Source organism: Anthonomus grandis, chromosome 8 (genome assembly GCF_022605725.1).
Source record: "Anthonomus grandis grandis chromosome 8, icAntGran1.3, whole genome shotgun sequence".
In the NCBI taxonomy this organism is placed as follows: Eukaryota; Metazoa; Arthropoda; class Insecta; order Coleoptera; family Curculionidae; genus Anthonomus; species Anthonomus grandis.
This window is the reverse complement of record NC_065553.1, coordinates 12,290,010-12,317,610: the sequence shown is the minus strand read 5'-3', so window position 1 is coordinate 12,317,610 and position 27,601 is coordinate 12,290,010. Positions and strand designations below refer to the sequence as shown.

Below are 27,601 nucleotides of genomic sequence, written 5' to 3'. Positions count from 1 at the left end.
AATCCTATGTACATTCTCCACATGCGCCTTTAAGCTCGTCTTTTGAGTCACTCTCTTGCCACAAATATGACAAGCAAACTGGGGTTTTTTGTTACACTCCCACTTAATATGCCGCCATACCGAAGTCCTGTGTTTGTATCTCTTGTTGCACTGCTTGCAAACGTACCAGTCTTCCTCTTTCAAATAGTAATTAGCCAATGGGAAGCTGGGAAATTCATGTCCAAACTCTAAATCTAAAAATTAGTGGATAGGTAATTTATTTATTTTTTTTTTAACAATTTTGGATGGAAGGGGATGATGAATGGTTAGTAAATGACCATAACCCCAATATAAAACTAAATGAACAATCGTTTACAAAATATAAATCATGCTTTTTTTGTAGAAAAATATCCATGTATATATGTCTTAATTCCTTGTAAAAATCAACAATTAGTCTCTTATAAAGTCATAGAACTAAATAACCATTTATAAAAATATAAAGCAATTTTATAAGGACAAGTAGTAATCACCGGTTTCTGCAACAGTAGATCTCATCATATTTCTTAATAGACATAATTATAAAATACTTATTAATCCGTGTTTGTTTACCAGGTGAAATTTCAAACTGTCCTTTTTTCGAAATTCCCTGACGCATAAATGGCATTTGAACTGTGGTGGTTTGTTGCATTTATATTTTATATGATACCCTACTGAACTTCTTGTACGATATTTGTTCTTGCAGCGGCAACAGTACCAAAAGCCATGGTTGTAAATAAATGCTGAAAATAACATTTACTTACTAATACAGAAATTTTACAAAAACAAATATTGTTAAATAAACTACATGAGTTCAAAAAAACACATTTTAAGAAAAAAAGTATTTATTTCTTTTAAAATATGATACTTAGTGTCATTTGAGTATAGAAACCAAACGGCCTTCGATAATGTTAATATCGGACTTTTTATGAATCTTAATTAGATGATTATAAACTGAACCTTTTTGTGTAAAACTTTTTTGACAGAGGCTGCACATGAACCGTTTTTGATCACCGCATTCGTATTTCATATGGCGTTTCAGGTTGCAGTAATGCTTGTAACTACGATCGCAATTTGGACATTTGTAGATATCTAAAATATTTTATTTAGTATAAATTTTTATATGGTATATGCTTAGTTAACCACTAATATATTGTTGGCGAACAAAAAGCGAAACAAAACCAATCAACATTTATGACATAGTAATTTGTTTTTATTTTTCTCATTATTTGCTGTTGCTCTTGTTAGGGCTTTGCACACATTAGAGAGTTGAGTAATATAAAATTCAAATATTTTGATGTAAAGAATATAAAATATAAATATCATAAAAATCAAGTTTACTTTCTAATCTAACTAACATCGTAAAAAAATAAAAATGTATAAAACACATTTTTCCTAATTTATTAGGTTAGACCGTTTTTATGCCTCAGTATTTTTTTGATTTTGAATGACAAAATGCATTTTCTATCTTTTTTTACCTTAAAATGTATATTGCAAATGCTTTAAAGTCACATTCGGAGTTATTTGCCTTTAAATTTGTTTACTCTACTAGTTCTTTTAATGGATACGTTTTATACATCAACATTCTACATGAAAACTTAACCCTAAATTGTAGTTTTGTATATCATTAAATGATGTTGGCCGTCAACTACTATGCCGAATTTTTATTCGTTTATGCATTTACGGTGAACATATTTTACTAAAAACTTTAAAAAATTAGAAACTAAATATCAAATAAAATGCACTTTTACTTTAAGCACTGGAAATAGGTACTTTATAAATCTAAAAGAGTGCGTAAAGTGCATACTTAAATTGTCAACGGAATCCAAATAGTTTATGAATTTTAATAGTAAAGATGGCAAAATTTCCTACAAGATAAAACTATGATGACTTTATAATTAATATTTATTTTATTAAAAATATTTAGTATATCTTTTGTACAAAGTTAAGTCACATGCGTGTACTTTATAATATATAAATAAAAAACTATCGATCAAATAAACCTAAAATATTCCAAAAAACTGAAAATAAAATAGAACAAATTTTCCCATTTTGCCAACTAAGACAAAATCAATAAAATAATCAATTAAGTAAATAAAACTAGTTATTGAATGTTGCAATTCCTTAAAAGTAAAATACTAATCAAATCAATTTCGAATTAAATAAGATTTCCAACAATATCCTGTTTATATAAAATCATTCAACGATAGACTCCATGCCCAAATTTGTTCCTTCCAAAATACTTTCCATTACTTCCAATTGGCCTTCATCGGGTAAAATAATATTAGGACCTCCTTTCAAATGTACTCCGATAACGTGGTTCTTCAGATGGTGCTTCAGTTTAAAGGTTTTGCTGCATACTGAGCACTTGAACGGCCTTGAACTCTTCCCGCAAATTAACCTCATGTGCCTCTGCAGGTTGTCCAATCTTGTGAATGAATTTGAACATTCTGGACATTGAAAATTCTTTTTTTTAAGACCTGCAATTGGAGTATTGTGGTAAAGTCAAAAATTAAAATTTGTTGAGTAAAAAAACACATATTGAGAAAAATTCACATTTTTTGCATAAATAATTAAGGGATTATGAGAAAATTTTAGGGTAGACTTTTGAAATTACTGTTCCAAAAAGATTCTGGAAAATCATTGGTTTTTAGATCCTTCAGAGAAATCCTACCTATTATAATCTATAAACTAAATGATGGCCTTTTTCTGCGAATATTATTAGGGAATTATAAAAAAAATTAGTCTAGATTTTTAAAACTCCGTTATCAAGGAATTTTTGGAAAAGCAATAGATTTTGAATTCTACAGAGGAATTTTCTGAGTTGAAAATGTAAAAGGCATGTGAAGGGCATCATTATTGGCCTACGCTCTATTCTTCTTTAAGGTCAAAAATTCCCTTAAAGTAGATGCGCAAGTTCAAATCCATTATATGTCTCGTTGCGTCTAAACTACCAATAGGTACCAGAGCATCCCATATTTTACCACTAGTTTCATGTTAGTTAAGAGAATTATCATTAAACCATCTCCGTTCATAATAGCCGCTCGCTTATGTTTCGATTTATTCATAATTTATTTACTAATTTTATTCGTTACTTAGTCTATATTGATTGTGTTTAATTATATACTCAAATAAATATACATTAAATGAAGATACGTAATAAATTACATATCTATGTAATAGATATGTAATAAATAAATTACATGGGATGCGTACAATAACTACGTTGCACAAAGATTAATTTATCTTCTTGTTTAGCTTACGGGGTCAATTTATCCTTAATAAACTCAAATAAATTTTCTATAAAATATGTTTTTTTCCTATAACATTTTTACAGTTATTTCAATTTGTCAATTTATTTCTGTGCCATATGAAAAAACCCATATAGAAACTTGATTTACTAAAAAATTGGTTTCACTTTTTCAATACTAGATCAATGTCAATAAAAATGCATAACCATTTAGCACAACATACCAAAGTAATTATTAACATATACTTTTTTATACAGCGTATTTTTTAACCTCCAAGGCTTTTAACTAACTTTTATTTTATTTTCTCTTTTACTCAATGAACTTTTTAATTAAATGTACGTAAAATTTGTAAATGTTTCGTAAAATCTTGAATGTAACTAGGTGTGATAGATTTTACTTTGTACTGTAATGAATTGTAAACTGCAATGAATAACATTTTCCTATATAGAAAATAAATGCTTAAGATTTTATATTTTTTACCTTTATTTAGCTTTATCCATAGGGTTTATCTGTAGCCGAATTTATTAGGGAAGAACTATTTATGCGATTTATCTGTGACAAATCTCTCGAGGTAACAGACATCGATTCGCGTTTTTACTGAACTTACTTTTATCTGGATTAACCCAATTTGTGATAGATTTTCTTTTTTGATTACAGTTTTCTTTGCTTTATATACAATAGAATCAGAACTTCTTCCTTGGAAGAAAGTCATGCAATATTTTTTCATAGATATAAGACAGGCAAAGAAGTTATTGTTAAATTTGTATTAAACCTACTTAGGCATTCATAGTGTATACTATTCGGTTATCTTTGAAATGATCTGAATAAATCCCTGAATTAATAGATAGAACTCTGTTAAACATATAAGTTTCTTTCATGGTGAAAACTGTAATAGTTATTTAAAGACGCATTTCTTTTTCATCATATAATTGATTACTTTTTCAACCGTCGATGCCTCAACATAAGCTTGGTAGAATATTCATTAGTTCCTATCAACCATAACTGTTACTTTCCATTAGCCAAGCATCAAAAAATATGATAAAAACAGTAATATGACTGAAACAACTTGCTAGTATAAGTCAACCTTTTTTTAGAATAATGATAATTTTTGAGAAGACCGGAAAATAGAAATGAAGTTAGAGCCGCTAGTAGTATAACCAGTTTGTACTTAAAAGATCCTGCTTTTACAATTAGACAAGACTTGACTTTTTTCGCAGCATTTGTAACAAAAGATTACCATCACAGAAAAATATTGTGTCAATGGATAGCATCCAATGCAGTAAATCTGTCATGAAGCAAGTTAACGGGAAAATAAAAAGCCAACTAGTTTGGCTTTATGAATAATTAATATTTGTAATCAACAATAATTTTTAAGGGACTAATTATACAGTGTGTATGGCATGCATAGCTAAATGTAATGAATTCTGTAATGAATAAATAGAGAAATTTTCGAAAAAATACTCGATTGAGTCGTCGATTGATTTCCTTTCCTATTTATTTCAATAAAAAAATATATAGGGAGTATTATGTAACAGTGATCAATTTAACACAGTAGACATCATGTATATTACTCCATTTTTGTATTCATGAGAATATTCTGGACATATTTGATCTACAACGTCTGATACCAATTTTCAACTGCTTTGGAGATATTAAGTGTTTCCCGATTTATTGTAAAAATTAAAATAAAAAACAAAGAAAATTATTTGATTACATAAATTCGTGATAACATACTCAAGAACTTATAACTAATACTGTTTACCTCCTAACTAACCAAAAAACATTAACGTCAATGTACGAGACGTTCAATATGCTCACCATAAACGTCCTGGCAACATCGTAATCTTCAATAGAAAATTCTTCTAACGAAGCGCAAGCGTTATTCGTGTTTTTAAGTCAGTTAAGACGAGGGGTTCAGTTTTGCAGATAATATTTTTGACATATCCCCATAAGAAAAAATCTAGTGATGTTAGATGAGGGGATCGTGCTGGCCATTCCATCGGTTCTCGTCGCCCTATCCCCGATTTGGAAATGTTCGGTTGAGGTACTACCAGACATTGATTTGGTAATGGGGTGGTGCTCGATCTTGCAGAAACCATTTGATATTAGCTTCTAGATTTGCTGGATCACGATATAGGTTTGTTAAAGTCGATACGACATTATTTTGCAGCAGTAATAAATAATTATCAATAATCAAATTGTCATCGATGAATAAGGGACTTATGATATGATGTCCAACAATTTCTGCCCAAATATTGGATCTTTCTTTTGCCATCATTTGTTCATAAAAATCCGTTCTATCTTTCATGAGTTCCTAATCATTTTATAGAAATGCATTTTATTTTTTTTCAGTGTTCAAATATTTGATCAATGGCTAACATCAAACATTGGCGCTGCTTTTCAATCAAAAGAATGTGGATTTTCCTTAAACTCAAGCATAATATCAAATTTTGTATGATTCATTTAGAAGGAAAATTGCAAAATTTTTCATGGAATAAGCGCGCAATCTGCACTTTGTCATTCCTTTGTCTCCATGATCAATAATCTGTCAAATTATTATTTTGTGCGTTTCTGTAAAAATTAACCATTCTTCTGATAAGCACTTAACGGAATTAAAACGACTATGACACTAATAACTATTACTGACAGATAATAACTTCAAAGGCCAAGCATCTTAAACTAAAGTAAAAAACACAATTTTGCTTGTTTTAATCTCATATCAGTAAGAAGATATGTTACAATGGTTTCTGCTTACTTATATCATTATCAAAACTAAAAAGGGAAATAAGTATTAAATGCATTGTAAATAAGTTAGCAAACACTTAATATCTCCGGAACAGTTGAAAATTGGTAAAGGACATGAAATATGTCAAGAATATTCTGAATGTTGATATTGGCTACTGCTACATGACAGACCCTCTATAATGTTTCTGTTGGAAAAAATAGGCAAGTAAAAATACCTATCGAATTGTCTGAGCGTATTTTTGAAAATACCGATTTTCAAGATTACTGATTGTAAGAATTATTTATTCTCGAATTTATTCCATTTGACTAATACACACTGTTATATCTTTGAAAGTGGGTAATTGAGATTCTTAGATGTGTAATATTTCGAGTATCATTCTAACGTCAAAATTTAAAAGCAATACGACTTTCAAGCCATGATATCTCTTTCATATTCATCAAATTACCAACTACAGAAAAGTCTGCGAGAGAATGAAAAAAACTGTATAAAGACTGGTATTATTAGTGACAAAATTAGACTGATGATCAAATATAAAAATTGAGATACAACAAGAAAAAGGGTCATTCTGTGAAAAGTCAATACGCTACAGAAAAAAAACCTTAAATAATTTAAACATATCATGAGTGAAAATATTAGCTACTACAAAATGTAAAGAAAATAAAAATAAAAGAAAGAAGGAGTGAAAGAAGAATACAAACTTCTTGACTTAAACATTTATGATATTGCTTAAATCTTTTATTGAATAAGTTATTTATCAGAGTATCCGCAAATCAGATCAGAATTCTATGAAGATCTTCTACTTCTAATGCAATAGATCTTAAAGAAGTCATTCAATGGTCTGAGAAAAATAGTGATACACATAATTTACTAAGAGTTTTTGTAAAAAAGATGTGAAGAACCAAGAAAAAATCAACGAAAGCTTTTTTCGCAAAAGTTGGAATTTAAGACTTTTTTAATTTAAGCTTTTTCAAAAAAAACATTTGGACAGAAGAGTTTCGAGAACCTGGTATAAATTTTTTTATGTCTGATTACTAGAAAAAAAAATTATAAGTATTTTTATATAAACAAATTGAAAAAGTATGTTGAACCATAATTGAAAATTGTTACTTTGATTGATTCTAGTGTTCCTACCTGGTGGTAAAGATAAGTCATCAGGATTGCATATGTTGTAGTGTCTGTATAGGTTAGTTACTTTTGCAAAACTTCTGCCGCACTTAGTGCAGACAAACAATCCATTTAATTGCAAATAGGCACATTCTAAAAATAAATATTATAAGTAACTTATACTACTAAGGTAAAAAAATAACAAAAGATCTAAAGAAATTAAAGTAATATTTAGTTATTCAACATAGAAAAGCCATGTGATGTTTTTTTACCAATATATATATTTCTCAAAAAATGTGTAGTTTCCTAGAAGTGCAATTATCCTAAAAAGCGTAAAACTAGAAATTAAAAAAGGGCTGGAAAAATATGTTTTCTCCGTAAAAAAAATAAATACGCAAAAAGTTCATATATCTATCTATATATTTAAATTCTACTTCAATATGAATAAATACAATAAATTATAAGATAAAAAATCAGACTTTAAAAGTATAAAAATTGCTTGGCAAATCACTTGGCATACACCCAAAATAAGTCTTTCATTTGAGAAATAAATAATTTAAAGTAACTAAGTAACCTATTTAAATATATAAAATAATTTATTTAAGTAACTTAAGGGTTATTATGGCATAATTTAACCCTAATAAAATTATTAAGTTAATTTGTCACTTATAGGCTATTGAATAATGTCATGGGTAGAGTATCTTGGTAATAGGTTTGGACATCCCTATTCTACCTTATGCCTAAACTAGTTGAAAGCTAGTTAATTTGTATCAAAATTATGAAGTGACATAATTATTCCATGATTTTTTGAAATTAATATATCCGGTGTAACCATAATATACCTGCAGAATAAACTATGAAAACAGCCTGCATAATCTATTTAAAGATTGTTGAGCACTATGATAAAAACCTCATATACGTCAGAAGAGCTAAAGTCAACATTTATTGTAGTTTTAATAGATATTGTATTTTTACCATCAAGTGTGCATAAAAAGAGAAACAAAAACCGAAAATTTCATAATTTTCAATTCTCTTGTGTCTGATAGACCTCAAAATTTTCAATTTCTAAAACTAAAATGCTGACGTTTGCTTAAAGCTTTAGTTTGGCAAAAATTTAAAAGAGAGAAGATCGGTGGTATGTGCCTTTATTAGTTTATCTTAATTTAGATATATGATTACAGTCTACCGTCAATTTATAAATGAGTAAAAATGTATAGGTTTATTGTAAGAAATTTGACATTTGTATTTAGTATAACCGTATACCATAAGTGTCAAAAGCTTAAGCGTATATGCCTCAAAAGATCTTGATGCATCACTAAATTTCTAAAGGATCATCATTTTTATTAAATAAATTTAATTTAACTATTGGAGCCTCTCAAATTAAAACTGTTATTAACTGAGATTATATTTTTCAATGATTTTTTTCACTATAATTTCTAGATCAATAGTATCTGTCTCTACCAAAATGCGTCTAGCTTTTTTAATTACATTGTCGTAATTTCTTAAAGGAATCTATTTTTGCTCTTTGCTCCATCATACTTTCCCCACTTTCAAATACCATCATAGTACAAAGTGATCTGGAGACGTCTAATTTGAAAAGGTTATAGCTGTCAATCAGCTAAACAACTATTTTATCAGATATATAATCTGTGAGTGAGATCTTGTGATAAGACCTGTAACTTGTAACTCCTAACTTAAAGATAATCTATGAATGTATGGATAAATTGATAGATGGCTATCAGCTGAATAACTATTTGACCAAGTAGCACAAATTTGAATGACAAGTGACAGGTGATTAGATACGTCAGATCTTGAAATAAGATTTTGTTTTATGGAAAAAGAAATCAGAACCACTCAGAACTCTGTGAGACCTAAAAATTATTTTTAATATCTGTTAATTTGTGTAATACCAATAACCGGGCTATCAGATATGCTTTACAAGAATAAACTAGACACTTCATTATTATAAAATGTTCAGATGCTCATAAATTTGATACAAATGCAGTGTACTTATTTAAAACTGTAATAAATACTTCTAGACTTTTCTAAGTATATTCAGAAACAAAAAAAAACTGGGACTTAGAAAACATACAAAAAGCACAAGTACATGTAGCACACTAACGTCTTAAATTTAATTAATGCCATGGATATTCTTTAAGTGGGTTTGTAGGACGTCGTTCCTTTTGCATTTCCTTGGACAAAGCGGACATTGAATGACCGGTTGTACCCCGCATTCAAATAAAATATGACTGAGAACCAGTTGCTTTCCTGCGTATTTTTTGCCACATTTCCTGCAGAGAAACTTACCGTCTTCAGTGGGTATAACTAAAATATAATATTTGTTAGTAACAGGCTTAACAAATTAGGAAAAATTAACGGAAATTTATATAATTAATGAATAATTTAAAAAAACACTTTAAAAAAAATATATATATAATATATTTAGTTAAAATGCAACATATACAAGTTAAGCAGTAGTAACAGTTATTAGTGCTTACAACTAAAATACAATTAATACTGATAATAATAATTTTCCTAAATATATTTACATGGGTGAATTATACCCAAAAAATGAACCATGCTTCAATGTGTGCATTTTTAAAGCATGCTTTCGTTTAGCTACATAGTCACATATGCCACACTTAAACTGGGGTTCAACTCCACATTCGAATCGTTTGTGGTTATAAAGCGATGGAGCATGCTTGTATTTTTTTCCACATTTATTGCATTTATGTCTGAATAAAAATTCTTGAAGAATTTGACCTAAAAATAAAAGAGTGTAAGCTTTAGGTAATACAAATTTTAATTTATTAATAATTGCTGTACTGATTGCAAATTATGATTAAAAATGCGCCATAAATTACATTATATTCCTTAATTTAATTAGATCAAGGCACAATGTTAATAAAATCCTAAAAAATTACATTCGTTGTTAAACAGAAAATCTTAAAATATTAAAATTTAAAAAAAAAAGTACATGAGTAAGCAAGGCACAAACATCTAAACTTATTTAAAACTTACATTATAACTAATAATACTAAGTTTATATTGCGTATTTACTTTCAATACTGGATATCCCAAAATAACTAATTTATGGTTAGGTTGTACTATTTGGCAACGCACGTTTTCAACCCTGATTATAGTAACTATAATAACTATAGATTCTAAAACTAAGCTAATAGTAAATCAAGAATATTTAAAAAACAAGTTGATCAATCGTCTTAATTATCCAGACTTTCGGAATCCTCATTTATTTGTTCATTTAAATTATCAGTTCCCTCAGTTAATTCAATTTTAGGAATAAGAGTCTTGGAGTTATTCAAACCGTACTTCTGGGGGTACTTTTTGCAAGCTTCTCTGCGCATGTGTACGTACCAACTTTGTTTTAAATTAAATAGAGTTCCGCAAAGTGAACATGCCCATGGAGGACCTAAAATTAGAAAATAGATTTATTTGTTGCAATACAAAAAAAAGTTTCAATTTTAGTATATTGATAATTGATTGAAATGAATAGTTGTTAACTTACCAACAGCGGGTTTAACTTGTTCGCACACCCTACGTCTTACATGGTATTGCATAGCAGTGACACCTTTGAACGTTTTCCCGCAAACTGGACATTTTAGTTGCTTTTGTTCTTCATCTAAAAAATCGCAATAAGCTTTTGAATTATACCTTTCTAGTTTAAAATTTTTAAATTATTTTTTTTCTTGTTTTAAAAATTATGATCTTATAATACACGTCTTAAAAACTATCAGGATTGTATAACTACTACATAAAACATACTTTTTATTTAAATTGGTATTTTTGTTTTTAGGCAAAAAATTGGATAACTCGGTTGGTAACGTAATAACGGTTGGTAATAATTTCCAACCAAAATATCGTATTAAATTTAAAATAAAAATAATCCAATAATCCATCTTATGAATTTGCCTATTGATTTTGCTTTAAATTTATTGATGATTTATTTATCTTTTGATTGATTAATCTTAATTCACGTAATGACGTGTTGAGAAGATTTTCTAAAATTATAATTATGACTATATTCAAGACTTATTTTAGTTTTTTGTTTTAATGATAACTAACATACCTTTTTTTGGTTTGGTACAAACATTGTTCGTCAAATGGTACTTCAAGGAAGCAACATGCTTAAAAACTGCTCCACATATGCTGCAATAAATCGACATGTCTAAAACATTACAAATAAATTAGTGATATTAAACATTTCTATTATTACAGTATGTTAAATTTACACAGTATACTTTAGATAAGTTCGGTTAGTTGTTAGTCTAAAAAAGGTTTTTATGTACATTTAATTAACATTACAAACAAAATCATTTTGTGGTCCAAAATATGAATCTGTTTATTATTTTATTACATTATAAGGCAAATATATTTTTTAAAATGCCAAATAGGTGTAAAAAATATAATAATAAATTTGATGTTCTACTGTGAAACTTATCACAAATAAGATCCATTAAGATCTGTAGTGTACTAGAAATCCTGTTTTTGCTTAACAGCTTCATAGTGATCTTCGGAATGGGATCTGATAACATGAAGCCTAAAGTGATCTTTTCTTCTGCCTTTGTAGCTACAAAAAGGACAAAAAAAATTGGCAGTTTTTCCGCATTCGTATTTCCTATGACGACTTAGGTGTGTCCTATGTTTGTACGATTTGCCACATATTTCACATTGGAAAGGACCTAAAAGTTATATGCATTAAAATACAGTAACATTACCTTTTTAAAATATGTATATTGCAATTACTACTTTCCTGCGTTCATTTTGAGAAGTTTTTATCACATTAGATTGATCTTAACGGGATTTAGCTATTGAGCAATGATAGCAGTAAAAAAGTAATCACATAACAAATATATTTTACAGGTTTTGTAGATAGAAAATTACTATAATATGACATTATATTACTGCAGCCTTTATTTTCTAAATTTAAGCACAATATGTTATTCGTCAAAATAATTTAATTTGCCTTAAAAGCCTTATCCTTTAACTAATTTTTCCTTTACAATTGTGCTGAAGAAACCTGTATCTTCGCTTGAAGTTTGTGTCACAGTTTTTACAATAAAATTTTCCTTTATTTCCGCACTCGTATCGCACGTGCCTTTGTAAATATCTCTTTTCTTTGTACGTCTTATTGCAAGTGGGACAAACGAATTTCCTACCAGCTGCTGCAAAATAATATTATTAGAGCCAGGTGAAAATTCATAAAATGGTATAGTACACAAACTAAACTATAGGGTGAAAAGAAAATCTTTTTATTACGGTATTATTATATAATATTACTTTTTTATTTGTGTGCTAACAGCTTAAACTCTTAACTTAAACTCCAGTGTTTTCTTTAATATTTTTCTGAACAGCGAAACCTCTTACGGCATAAGGTAGGCATCTGTTCTTAGACGTATGCTCCTTAAGACTGTGCTTGTGCCAGAAGGCCTTTTTACAATGGTGACAAATAAATGATTTGGTTTTTCCACACTCAAACTTCTGGTGGGTGTAGAGAGAACTTTTTAATTTATACCGTTTGTCGCATTTGTCGCATTTCAATTTTTTGCCTAAAAAGTGAGAGATTTGTTAACCGTACATACAATGAGATTGAAGCGATGAAAAATAATTTTACTCCCAGCTATCATTAATAAATTCAATTAAATACATATTTTGATATTTCAACTCAACATAAATCCTTTAAGAATGGATATTAAAAATAATTTATATTCGAAACTAAAACAATAATTAACAACATTTTGAAAAATAGGAAAAGGAGCATAGTGGACATTTAAGTTATGCCTTATTTAAAACATAATTTTTACCATGAGAGACAAATAAATTTGAATGACAATATTAATTATCTTAGGAAAAAAAATATGTCTATTTAAATTATTATAATGTAATTTTTTTATATCAAAAGTTACATGAAAATTTTATTTTTTTTTATAATTCCAATGAGATCATTCATAAGATTATGAATCTGAGTCGTTAAAATGATAAATCTGGAAATATTCAAAATGATATTGAAGGAAAACACTAGAAATTCTTAAGAAAACTCGTGTCTATTTGAGTTATGCACTAATAATAAATAAATATTGAATATTTTGCATCTGTTAACATAGGCTTTGGAATCTATAGGTTCTGACACTGCAGTTACATATTAAATTCGATATCTAATTTTCGAGCATTTTCTTTCCCTTATGTTCTAACTATTTTAGACGTTCTAGAAATTTTAGAGAAGTATTTGTGAAATAAAATTAACGTTTCTATAATAGGCGACTTGAGCAAACAGTGAGGGTTTGCAAAAAACTAAGGAAAGCGATAGTGCTATGGTTGGAACCTTTGGTGTGACACTCAAATCAAAAGAGCTTTACCACCAATCAAAACTCTATATTTTACTCTCGACGCGAGTTTCGCATACGATGTTAGCATCTTCGGGAAAAAACTAGGAATAAACTAGTTAGTTATAATAAACTAGATTAAACGTATTAATTAAGTCTCTAATTAAAGCCTTTCAATTCGTTTATTTCAAAAATATATTTTAAAAAAACTTTAAAAATAACTTTGTGACTCAAAACTCCAATAATAAGTGATTTAACTTCTTTGATTTGAAATTGTATTTTAAATTCGATGTAAAAAAAAATTTCTATATTAAGAGTTTTATTCTGCCGAAGTATTATTTTTTTATTAATACTTCTAGGCAGTTAAAAAGCTGTTTTTCTTATTATTATTTACTTGTAATATAAATTTTTTTTTATAAATATATTTCTATATTTTGGCCCTCTTTTATTATATGTTATTTTTTTCAGATCCTAATATCTTAAGCATTAGAAGGAACATTTAACTATTTGCTTAGAAAACAAGTATAAAGAAGTGAAAAATTAAAAATCCATAAAAACTTAAACAAATAAAAATATGGAAAAAAAAATTCTTTTAATTTAAAGATCCTTACTTTAGAAAAACAACAAACAAATAGCTAATGAATACAAAAATAAATGATGAACATAAATATCCCACATGAGTGCATAACTTAAGTGGACACGATGCAATAAAAATATAATTGGAAGATAACGCAGTATATTATATTCAAAAAGGTTTAATTTATGCATATGTATCCTAGTTTTGTGTGATAGTCAGCAATTCTATAATAATAAATAATCGCTATTTAAATAAATTACCATTTATAGAGAAAAACAAGTTTGATATGTATGACATACTATCAAAAAAACTCAATAAAGTCTTAAATAAAATAAAAATAGAAAAACTTAACTGGTGAAGAAACATTACAAAAAAAAACTAATTAAAACGATCAAAAAATCACAAAAAAAAAACTATAAGAAATCGTTAACAAACACAATAAAAAATTGATGTCATAAGTAAATAAATAAAAAATATTTGTTTTTTTTTATTGAGTAAAAAAAAAGCAGTATTTTGCTCTGAACATGTGTCAAATTTACATGCATTTCTTTGTTTGTCATCGCACTCTTGCATGTGCCTCCTAAGCATATCACTCTTTATTTTTTTTTATGTTGTTTTAATAAAGAAGTAAAATTGTGTTGATTTTTAAGGGTTAAGCTGGATGCTGAATATATTAAAATCCCAGCTGTTCAAATATTTTTTTCCGTTAATGCCGACTTTTCGACCTAGATTAGACCTTTTTCAGAGCAAACAGAAAAATTTAATTCTTATATGCACCGAAATTGTAAGGCAAAATTCAAAAATACTACAGTTTGATTTCTGAGGTAGAAAACTTTTGACGCAAAAATGATCAGCAATCTATAAGGAATATAAAGCCCTATTTAATATATAATATCGTATTATTTGACTGCTATTCCTATTTAACAAATTTTACAGGATGTACTACTCAGAGGGTAAAAGGTTTTCCTAAACTTTGCCTGCAAAGTCCTTCCCAAGTCTGTAATTATGGAAATAAGAACCTAATTTTAAATAAAATTTGATTTTTTAATTAAAAAATAGAATACTCTTAAAAGTCAGACCACAACTGTAAGATCCTTTCTTAAAAGATAAATTAGCTTCAAAAAATATAATTTATTTACTTATATTTACAAAATTTAATTACAGCTACAATAAAACATCACAATAATATATTTTAAACTGCACATAATAATTTAACGCTCAGCAGGATGTTTTTTTCTTAAATGTTTCACGAGATCATATTTCCTAGTGTAAGTACTGAAACACCAAGAGCACACATGCTTAAGAGTTCTCATGCAGTCTTGGCTTCTATGAACTGAGAGAGTCATTGGATTCTTGTAGTGTTTTTGGCAGGTTGGACATTGATATTTTGCTAGAATTAAAAGATGTACAGTAGCAAAAGTATTAAAATCAGATGATAATGCTGGACTTTATATTTTGCTAAAGAAAATCTCAGCTTTATTAAATTACCGATGACTTGTTTCCTCTCATACTGAGCACATAATTTAGGTTGATGGTGCTTTGTGTAAAGCAAAACGTGTATCCTGTCTGATGTAAATTTCACTTCTTATTATAATTTTGTGGAGTGTTACTTAGTATTAATTAGACACTAGTGGTCTTTCAAATTGATCTTTTTTTTTTATTTATTTTCAATAATTTTCTTGACAACTTTAGAGCCCACCAGTCATGATGAATCGTGTTTTTTCGATGTACAAATAAATTCAGTTTTGTAAATTTCAACGCCGTCGGAATTCCCTGGAAATGTTGGAGTTGCCAACTGACTCGTATTAAAATTTTGCCTATCATGGGTTCTTAATTTTACTTGTTCTCTGCTACTTCCGTACTATTGTAAAAATAATCTTAAACGATGCTTAATCATGCTATAACTCTTAAGGTCCCATTCGTTGATGCATAAATTGAATCCATTAATATGAATTTCAAGAGAAATTTTTTTGCATACTGGCAATTTATTATGTATAAATTTTTAAAAAGAAATAAAAAAATTGGTTTATTCAAAATATTTAACAAAAATATTTTATGACACCTTAAATATCAGTTTTTAAGGGAATAGATGAATACAATACACAATTTTCTAGAGATACTGTACCTTATAGTATATATATGAGTTCGATCACCAACTGCATTTAATTTTTGCTAATAATAAAACTTACCTAAGGAGAAACACTTACATTTTCCAACCCTGTATTATTATTATTATTATTGAACTTCAAAAAAGTCCAAGTTAAATTATTTATAGAGATATTAATGTTTTTATACAAATACATGTTACTTACAACTTATTATTATTACCAATAGACATTGTAATACTAATTTTTTATCAATTAAACTCATCTTGCTTCCTACTTACAATGCCTTTTTTTTAGTTACTAATGCGCACACACACAGATATTCCAAATCGACCAATAATTTTTATTTAATTTACATAGTAGTGGGTACAAAAACTAAAATTTAATTTCGAATCGTATCCATTTATGCTATAGTAAATAATATTTGTCCTTGATATATGCACGTTCAACAGTCTTAATATTCAGTTGACAAATGGGTTTTTGATACCTTATTTAAACCAAATTTTGCTAAAACATAGGGAATAATTTTATTTAATATTAAATCATAATAAATATATTAATTAGAAGTATTATTTACAATGTAGGCTGCTATATCTGAAACATTGTCATGATTATGAAAGCCTAACAAATGAACCTTTAACTGATAGTGTCGTCTAAATAACTTTGCACAAACGGTACACTTAAAAGCTTTTGTTTTGCCACAATCTTGGCTAACGTGTGTTCGAAGGGTCTGTATGTTTTTGTAAGATTTTCCACAGCTGGAACATGTTGAATTAGCATCTAGAAAAAACAAATTATTACTTTATTTAAATAGCAAAATATAACAAACATGATATTTTTTACCTGGTTTTATCTTGTTAAATTATAAATGAGGTTATTGATCACAAATCAAAAAAAGAAACTGCACTACAATTTATAAAAATATATATTTATAGTTTTTTTTTTTAATTTCACGTCTCTAAGTTATAAGTTCTTTGTGAACCCTTGCAGCATGCATTTTTAAATGTTCTTTTCTTTTGAACTGCCTTGTGCAAAATTCGCAAATAAAATCCTTCCCTTTGCCACAGTCCCTTGAAAGGTGTACAGAGTGGGAATTTTTATTCTTAAATCTTTTCCCACAAAAACAAACAATTTCACCTAAAATTAAACGTTGTATTTATGATATTTTTTTTCACAAATAAATAGGTAGACTTTCCATTCAGTGTGAATGGTAATATATTGAAATTATTCATTAAAATTGCTGTCTTAAACAGCGCAATTTCAATAAACAGAAAAGGATTTATTAAGTACAAAACGTAATATATATATTAATATCAATTTTTGAAATGGTGAAACATACATTTTATTTCAACTTACAGAGTGAAAATATATTTTTTTTAATTCTTGGGGTATTTATGATTATAATTAGACTAGAATATTAATAGTTTTACTTCGCCAAAAAATAATTATTTGAACCTCTACACGTATTTTGTTAGCTAATTCAGCATCCTAAATATTCAGAAATATCCACATTAGATTTCCTACTATGCCTTCGACCAATATGAGTTTTTAAGTTATGCCTCCTTTTAAAACTAACCCCGCATTCCTTGCAAACGAATTTCTTCTCCTTTCCGCAGTCCTGGTACATGTGAGCAATTAAGGTGTTTGAATTTTTGTACAATTTGTTACACTTTGGGCATCGAATTTGCTCTAAAATAGTGGTTATTTATTGTTTTATTAGACTGCCTATAATACTTATTTAACCGCAAGAAGTTAGCTAGTTCATAATATGAACTTACTAGAAAGTAAACCAACTGGTAACATAATTTTGTATCAAGATAAATAATATAAGATCTTGGTAGCAATAACCATATGATAACCCTATTTTTTTTCATCAATAAGACCATGAAAATGCAAACTTTTTCAAACAAATTTTATTAAATATTAACATCTATCTATTTATTAATTGTCTGACATAACTAACAACGAAGCTACTTGTACAATAATTAAATTCCTAACTAAACAAGTGGAATTATTTTCGTCCTTGACACAAAAAACTAACATGAGTAGTAAACGAATAGTGAAATTTAAAACTCTTATTGCACTTATCGCAAACAAATCTCTCTCCTCTGGAACTGGAACTTCTCAATTCTGGAATTTTAAATTGAGTATCGTACTTTTTAATCAGATTTTCAACTTTTTGCTTCTTTAATTCTGGAAATAATTCATCCAAAGTCCTTTTGACTGCAAGTATTTTACTTGTGGTAGCACCTAAAAATAACATACATGTAGAAAAACGATAAAGAAATAAGGGAAAAAACAGAAAGAAAAATAAAACACTAAAATGTATTTATTAAACATGTGTACTACTCGTATGTTTTGCCAATACATAACTATATTTAAAAGATTTCTTGCAAATGGTACATATGTGTTTTCCACTTTTCTGACATTCAATTCTTTTGTGCCTTTGTAGTGAGCTTTTTGTTTTATAAAATTTGGAACAGGCGTCGCAATAATAGGCTGAAAAAAATATATTTTAAAGATTACAACACACCAATTTAAAATAAAAGCAACTGACACTTGTATACATCTAGCGATACTCGAATATTTTAGTACTAGTTAACTTACCTAATATAAATTATTTTAAAAGTCCTGCTAAGGATTAAATGCACGCATTTTTTTAAAAGGCAATCAAATCCTATTAAGTTATGCCAGGTTTTAACTGTTTTCCTTCATGAATTTAATTGTAACAGATTGAATTACGAAAGAAAATAAAAGTAAAAAAAAATTATAATTTTGGGCGTATCTTAATAAGAAAATGATTTAATAATAATATCCAGGCTAAAAATAAGTATAATATATTTATAATATCCATATAAAAAGCACAATTTTAAATATACATAATAAGAATAGTAATATATGTAATAATGTAATAAATCATGCAAATATATAGTGACAAACATATTTTTTAGTGAATTTTTGAAAGGCTCATGCGTCACATGATAAAAATGGTGTAAAGAATATAAAAAATATACATAAATGACATATGCAGAGCCCTCCTGTAAAATTTGAGGTAGACATTTGTGGTATTATATGACAAAGGAGGTATCCATTTCGTATTTTTCTCTTCCAAATTATTCTCTATTTAATACTAGACTCTTTCCCGTGAATTTTATAAAAATCTTCTATGGATATCATACCTACTGAACATTACTTTCTAGGGGCAGTATCGTTCAAAAATATGTTTGTAAAAAAAGCGAAACAATAAAATAATAATCCCTAAGAGTAATATTGTGTTGTATAACATCACTTAGATTTTTAAGAAAATATAGCTCTCGATCACTTTTTAGGAACTATCTATTTAATATAGAAAAAAAGTTTTCCAAACATGGTACATGATTATCAAAAATATGGTAAACTACAATCTAAGGAGTATTTTTAATATCAATAAAAGAACGAAATTCGTAATAATTTAGAAGCTTGTTGGAAAAAGTTCGGCATCTTAAGTCGTTAATTATTATTAGTATGCTGCCAAGTTGATTTTTTGATATCATAACTGTCAACTTCAAGTAGCAGATTGAACTTGCTGAAGACCAATCAAGCATGTGTTTGTACACCAGACCTAAGTCATTGATTTTTTAACTGTGGATATTTGGATATAGATATTTCAATTTTTGCAGAAAAAGATTTTTTATTAAAAAATTCAATGTTTCAATTATGTAAAATAAATGTTATAAGAAACTCAACTCCAACTTCTTTAAGGTAATATTTTTTTTTAACAATGGAAATTCACAACTAAAATAAATATATGAAATACCAAGACTGATAAAAAATTAAATTATATAAAATCAGCCTCTAGTTCTTTGTTCACATTGCCTCGAATTTAAAATTGATAAATGATAGACATAGCCATCATCCAATCTAAATTTTCGTTTATAAGTCAAAGATATTTACTCACAATTCAACTCCAAATATACAATAGTAAGGTTGTCCAAGGACTACGTGTATAGGAGCTTAAAGAATATATGAAAATTATTTTTCATTTATTCTTCTCACATGAAATACATTGGAAAAACTCATACAAGCCTCTTTTTGCTAAAACTTTTGATGTAGAATAAATTAATTGTCAACAGGTTTGTTTGGATTGCGTCAGGTGATATATATCTTCTAATAGATCAGAATCCCGGCGAGATCTCTTGAAATCCATTTATCTTTTACGTATAGTACAACGCAGTATAAGAATTTTCTAAAATAACAGGAGTAAAAAAGGTTCAAGAGAATGACTTAATTGATTTTATTTTTTAATTTCTAGCTTATAAATTGTAGATCTCTAACCAAAAACGAAGACTGATAATAATAAGATTTTAGTTACTCAGATAAAGACTGAGAAGTTGAGAATAATCAGTATATAGTCCTATGAAATAGACTTGAACTACAATGATTACTTCCAATTCATTGAAAAATATAGGCTGGATAGCTATTTCCTATATCTTGGATAGGCTATTTCGAATTTTACGATTACCTACTAATATAATAGATAGTTGCTCTCTATAAATGACCTATGAAAAACTCATACAATCTGCCTTCTTTACTTGTTAGGCCTTTTCATAAAGAAGAAAACCACTTGACTGAAATAAAAAACAACAATTTTCAAATAGCGTTGTCGAAGCTAAGAGCTTTTTGTCAGAGTTTTATATTTTTAAGGTTTACCGTTAATATTAGAAAAAAAATTCTAAATAAAAAGTTCTACCGTGAAAAAAAAATGTTTTAGTTACAACAGTCTCTACCTGCCAGTCAGTACCAATCCTGTTAAACCTCATTGGATCCATTTGTATTCGATTTTCTGAGAAATTACGAATAGAAAGAGGTTGAATAGGATAATTTTGTTGCATTCCTTGGTTCTCAATGTGCAGTTTTGATTAAAGATACCCTTTGAACAGAATAAAATACTAATTATAATAAATTAAACTGAAGTATACGAAAGTTTTAATATTAACCGAGATGAATCGTATAAGAAAATTCAGAATTGTAATCTACTCGTTTATATTTAATTTAATAGAAAACCTTGGAGACTTGAATCACAGGCAATTACTTTAAACTTATTCCTGATGTTCAAAATGGTTTAAAAATAGGTATTTCTTGTGGGAGGAAGAACCAGAAAATCTGTTTCCACCTTTATAGTTAATAATTTTTTTAGCCTTATAAGTTAAATATAAATGATCTGATATAAATCATCTAAAAACCTAATGTATGTTAAAAAAATTATAGACTCTGTGCCAGGCCTTTATTACGAAAATAGAATCGACCTCTAATATAAGAAAGAAATGTAACTTCCATATAGGTCAATAAAGTCAGTGGGCTTTTCTTTAGATTTCTTGCAAAACAAAATATTGTTTCTTGCAATATAAGAAGATCCACAGTAGTCATTTATTAAATATTATGAGTGAATGCAGGTAGATTTCCAAAAATTTGGAATTACGACAGATTACGTTTCTACTTTCGTCATCGTTTTCAATAATCAATATATTTTAAATCAAATTCAATAGTAGTCCTCGCAGGAGCTCTATGAATCTATGTATACATCTTAAGTATGATTCAATGTAGTGCAAAAATACAACGTAGAAAATGAACCTGAATGTGAAGGTTTTGACAACGCCTTAGACGAATAGAACTAGAATTATGATGTTTATTATAATGAAGTTCCTAATTATTGTAATAAAATTATATAGTAATATAATAATATCTAAAAATGAGAGACATAGCAGACTAATAGTTAATACACCGATTTAACGGTTTTGGCAGCCAAGTCTAGCCAAGACCGAGAGGTAGCAACAAATATTCTTGAAAATAGGTATTCCACTATAGTTCAAAAATCTCTCTGTTTACAATGTTCACCTTATATTTTAGGTATGATTTTCAATATAAAAACAACAACCTATCCAGTGCTTTGAGTTGGAATTAATATATTTACTGTAATATTATCGAAATGAAAAGATGCCAAACTTTTGCCAACCAGGTATCAAATTGTAATGAAATACTTGTCCTAGAACTATTCCCAAATCAAAAAAATTTGGAAAGTAATAATATTATAAGCGCAAAATTTACCCTACACCTATACAAATAAAACAGGAATGATTTTTATATAATATTCTATCAAAAGTTAATGTCTTTTTTATACGTAGAGAGGTTTGTGGACCGCAAACATCTCAATCAGAATGTTTTATTCTGATTGTCTAACCTTTTAAACTTTTTAAGGCTCTGAGGATAACCAAATAAATAATCAAAACATTTACTGATTTCTATAATTTTTTTAGACCTCGTCCAGCTAAACTTCTCTGTTTTTAAGGCACTTTTATTTATGTATATTAATAAAAAACTGGTGAATTGTCATAAGAAATACATCGGTAGGAACTAATTATTAACAAAAAAAAGAGTATTATTCCATAATAATTATGGCTAAAGAGGAACTATTTAATGTAATGTCTTTCGAGATTTTAAGTGCATTGTAAGGTACAATTTATGATACACCAGTTTAATTTTCCTGTATATCTTTGCAAAAATATTATATGCCATATTATGATTATTGAATTAAACAGTTTTTTTTTTAATTTATATTAACAGCCAAAATTTCTTATGGTGAGTATTATTAATAAATTATTTGTGTTTTCTAAAATCACATTAAGCTTTTAATGACGTTTTACAAACAACGACTATATAAAAAATAATTTTAAATTTTATTAAAAACTTATATCAGTTTTATCCTGTTATAATATAAACCTTCGTGAGAAGTAGATTTTTAATAATTTTTGAGCAAAGTACGCCACCAAATCAAAGCCTAAATAATAAAAAGCGTACCCGCAACTTTCGTGCGGGTAAAAATTATTTTCGCACCATATGCACCAAATTTTAAGCACCTAACCTAAAAATATATCACCGTACAAAGGTTACTTACTATATTGCTATTGTAACTTATTTCAAATGTATTAGCAGAAAAAGCTAATTTCAATTTACTGGGAATGTTTTGTGAACAATTAAACGTGTGTTATCCCAAGTTCTCGATTGATTTGGCAATAAGATTTTCCTAATTAATTAATGGACTGGTCTTACGATCTTCTTTAAATTAAATTTTTATTGCCGTAAAGTAATCACCTCAGGTCAGTAAATGAGGAGCCGAATTTTTTTGAAACTGAATGCAGAAATGTGTAACTTAGGCAGTGAGTAGAATATAGATTAACATGCAAAGATTATAAATAAAAGAAAATTAAAGAAAGGCCTAGTACTACAAAAAAAGTATTTAGAAAAAAATTAATTTTATCAATATAAAAAAATGCTAGAAAAGATAAAATTATGTACTAGGCTTGGAATATATGAGCTAGGGAGGTATTTCTGATCTTCCTATGCCATATGTTAGTTAATGTAGTAATTATGTACATTCCATCATACGCAGCCGCTTACTATTTTTAAGATTCATCCTTTGATATTCGTTGCTTTGTATTGAATGCTCAAAATTGAACATAAGGTTAATACATTCAACATTACCAGTCAACATTTTGAAGGTTATCTTGTTATATACAGGATGTTATAAAACTCGGTGCAAATATTTTAAGAGCATATTGTTGGAATTAAGATAAGACTTTTTTTTCCTATGAACATGTGTCTTAAAATCCACCCCCTCAGAGCTATAGCCCGCACAAATTACTTGAAAATGCAAAGAAGAGGTTTATTCTGAATATAGAATGCGCTGTAAAAGTTTGGACACTGCAATTCGGGAGACCCTGTATAGCATTTGAGGAGCAACTTTTCAAAACGCATTTTGTCCAAATTGGACAAAATTGAGCTTGAAGCGGATTTGCAAATTAATTATTGTGTTCTACAATCCTGTAAAAATGAAACGTTTCAAACGGCATTATGTCACTGTGTAATCGACGTGCAAAGTATAGGGTTCACATCAAAATGCATTTTGTCCACAGATGTAGTCGAATCAAAACGCATTATGCTATTTCGCCACTAGAAGGCGCTGTCTCGAACAAAACAGCTGATATATAAAGCTAGTGTTGTGTTAGTTTTGTTTGTTATAACCTGCAATTCAGTAAGTTTCTGCAGTGGAACAGGTGTATATTGTCCAGTTACATTCTTTAAATAAAATATTTAGGAACTAGAAAGTATAGGTGCTAAAGTGCGTTATAATGGAAAACCTTGATAACAGTGTTATTTTGGGCAACTATAATGAAGGGTCAAGGAAAAGGTAACGACAAAAGACAAAAAGGGAAATGGATTATGAGAAGAGGTAAGTATTGCTCGTTTGTTACAATAAAAAATATTCACACCTATACTTATTTTTTATAGATATCAAGACCCTGACCCTTTGTTGCTTAATTTTCAACCACCCTGCCTCCACAGAGAAGGAAAATTTAACTGTTTCAGTATTTCAAGAAGCATCCTAGCAAAAGCAAAGAGAAAAGTTTTTTATAAACCAGACAGAAGGAGCAAGATAAAAGACTGTCCTTTTTAATGGATGTTGCTCAACCAAAACGCAGCCGAGTTCGTGGTGAGGTGAGAAAAAACAAGCCACATCGCGTTGCAGTTAAATATTTCTTAATATCTGGAGAAAAACAGAGACTACCTGAATGCTCCAAGTTTTTTGGGGTCGGTCAGCGAAAACTAAACACAATTGCTGACGGAATTTTATCTGGAATTGGGATCGTAGAGAAACGAGGAGGGAATCATAAACTTCGGAAATTTTCTGCAAAAAGAAAGCAAGTGTACGAGTTTATTTCAAATTTGTGAGGTTGCGAAAGTCATTATGCACGAAATAAAAGCCGTCGACTTTACTTGCATTCATCTTTGAACATAAATCGACTTCTTCACCTTTACAATACTACCGTTGAAGACGAGTTGAAAGTAAAACAACGTCTTTCGTGAACATTTTTGAGACAAAGTTTAATCTAGGGTTTGGCTCTCCCGCTTCGGATACCTGTAGCTATTGCGCTAGACTTAAAAGTGAAATTCAGTCTTGTGAAAATGGTGTTATCAAAGAAGGTTTAATTTCAAACATTGTAATTAACAAAAAGAAAGCTAAAGCTTTCCATACTTTAATGAAGCAAATCCCAGAAGGGAGTATAACGTACGTGTTTGACTTGCAACAAGTGCAAGCAATTCCCAAAGTCAGTATTGGTGAGGCTTTCTATTTCAGACAAATTTCATTTTACTTTATTTGTATGACTGATGTTGCAACTAAAAAGCCACATTTTTATGTCTGAAACGAGACACAAGCTGCAAGAGGTGCTGAAGAAATTTCTTCAGCTTTGATAGACTTTTTAGAAAAAGTACATATTGAAGATTCGGTAATGCAAATTAGGCTTTTTGCGGACGGCTGCGCAGGCCAAAACAAAAACCAACATGTCATCCATACCTTAACATACTGGCTACATAAAAAGTCCCCAAGAAACATAAAACAGATAGTAATATATTTCCCAGTTCGCGGCCACTCCTATTTACCTGCTGACAGGGAATTCGGTCGAGTTGAGAAACATCTACAAAAAACTGAAGAGGTGTTGAGCCTCATGGCTTATATCAAAATTTACCAACAATACGGAATTGTCAGGGTTTTAGGCGAAGACTGGTTCCTTAAAAACTACAAAGATCTCAGAGAAATACCGAAAAAAATTGATGGAATTAGTGACATAAAAAGAATATTTTTACAAAAAATTATAAAAAACAGCTACGTTGATATTAAGATAAAACTTGAGTCCACCTATATGTTTGACGACGCTATGAAGCACCCGATGGCAATAACAAGACGAGGCCAAACTTTGATAAGGGATATGCAGGATCGCTGTAACATACCACTGGTAAATAACATCAAAGAAGAAAAGAAAACTGATGTGCGAAAGCTGCTTTGTGCAAGATTTGGACAAGACTGGGAATTTAAAGTCCCGCTTTCTTCGCTCTTATTTTTTGATCATGCCTTAAACACTACGACGGAACCAGAAGCTGAAATTCCAGATCCTGCAGATGATGTAGTGAAGAAAATCCCATGTGCGACTGCCTCGAAGAAGACCCTAACCAGGAACAAATTTGATTTTTTTTTTCAAGTGGACTTTGTATGTTATTAACATTAGTATTATTTTGTAAGTTTGTATTTTTCGAAGAAATGAAACAAAAACAAAAAAAAAACATATTCCTGGTACTTAGTTGACATTTTATTCTTAGTCGAATAATTTCACTACCAATACCAGTTTTTTGTAAAACGAATAAACTGGAACAAACAGCATTATGTCCAACTTTGAACGAAACAAAACGAATTTTATACATTGTTACGAATCAACACGCTTGAAGTCCAAACATTTTTTCGATTTTTCCAGATTTTCTAATAAATATTGATTTAACTGAGATAGCTTAATGGGTTTTTACGTTAATTTCTATCAAAACAACTCCATGTTGTAAAAATATATAGCAGGGTTTAAAAGAAAATCGTTTTCCGTCAATACCCAAAAAAGTATTTTTTGGACAAAATGCGATTTGAAAAGTTGCTCCTCATTTGATCCGTAAGGTAAAATAAACTTAATTCAAAATTTCCATAAAGATCGGCTCAGTTTCATAGGTTTTTGTTCTCCTCATTTACTGCCTGGTCTCCCGTAATATTTAAAAAAAATAACCAATAAGTATAAATCTAACAAACAAAAAATTCACTAATTCATCATTTTTTAGAGGCACTTTGGGCCTCAATCTCACTATCGGAACGCTTCAAAGACAAATCCTTAACACCCTCGGGCGTTTCGTAATTGGGCCCGTCATCTTCAGCGTTCATTTCGCGTTTGATCGCGCTCAAATCCATGCCTTTGTGCATGCGCTCTGTGTGGCGCAGCATGTGCATTTTCTGTTTCGCTTTGTAACTGCAAAAGGGGCATTTAAACTGGGGTTCCTTGCCGCATTCCCACTTTTGATGATTGCGCAGCGAGCTGCGCAACTTGTAGATGCGTCCACAGTCCGGGCAGACGTGGCTACCATTGTTGTCCACTGGGATTTTTAAACCTAAAATTAAGAGTAAATTCATTAAAATAATATAAGTATAAGGTCTTATAAAATATACTTTTTTGCCCCTTTTTCGATCACATTTTGACAATAATTTTAAATATACAGAGTGTGACATAAAAACCAAATGCATACCATGTTGATTTTAGTATTTCAAAAGTTTTTTTAAAGCATCTTCTTTGAAACTAAACTCCCTGACCTGTATACTGTATTCCATTTTAGTTGTAAACCCAAAATCTCTTCTTACTATTGAAGATAGAACTGCAGTTTTTACAAAGTTCTTCCACAGTCTTTTCATACCTTTTCTTAACATTTTAGGTTCCTACTATTATACATTGTTTTTATTAGAGAAAATATATTTTTCTTTGCAACAATAAAATATAGATCCATTAGAAAAAAATTTGCTCATATCCTTTGACGAATGACGCACATCTTTTTTGACTAAGACG

The 27,601-nt window shown here is 28.9% G+C and overlaps 1 protein-coding gene across 1 annotated transcript in view; it reads right to left on the bottom strand.

Annotated features, from left to right (window-relative positions):
• LOC126739790 (zinc finger protein 888-like) overlaps window positions 1-26,994 on the bottom strand; it is a 38,301-nt gene extending 11,307 nt beyond the window's left edge. The window contains exons 1-8 of the mRNA XM_050445605.1: window positions 26,853-26,994; window positions 11,204-11,302; window positions 10,643-10,756; window positions 10,352-10,546; window positions 9,424-9,441; window positions 7,144-7,269; window positions 2,259-2,495; window positions 13-233 (exon numbers count right to left, since the gene is read on the bottom strand). Of these exons, the coding sequence (XP_050301562.1) occupies window positions 13-233; window positions 2,259-2,495; window positions 7,144-7,269; window positions 9,424-9,441; window positions 10,352-10,546; window positions 10,643-10,756; window positions 11,204-11,302; window positions 26,853-26,994 (1,152 nt within the window). The remainder of the gene's footprint in view (window positions 1-12; window positions 234-2,258; window positions 2,496-7,143; window positions 7,270-9,423; window positions 9,442-10,351; window positions 10,547-10,642; window positions 10,757-11,203; window positions 11,303-26,852) is intronic.
• Between the last annotated feature and the right edge of the window lie 607 nt (window positions 26,995-27,601).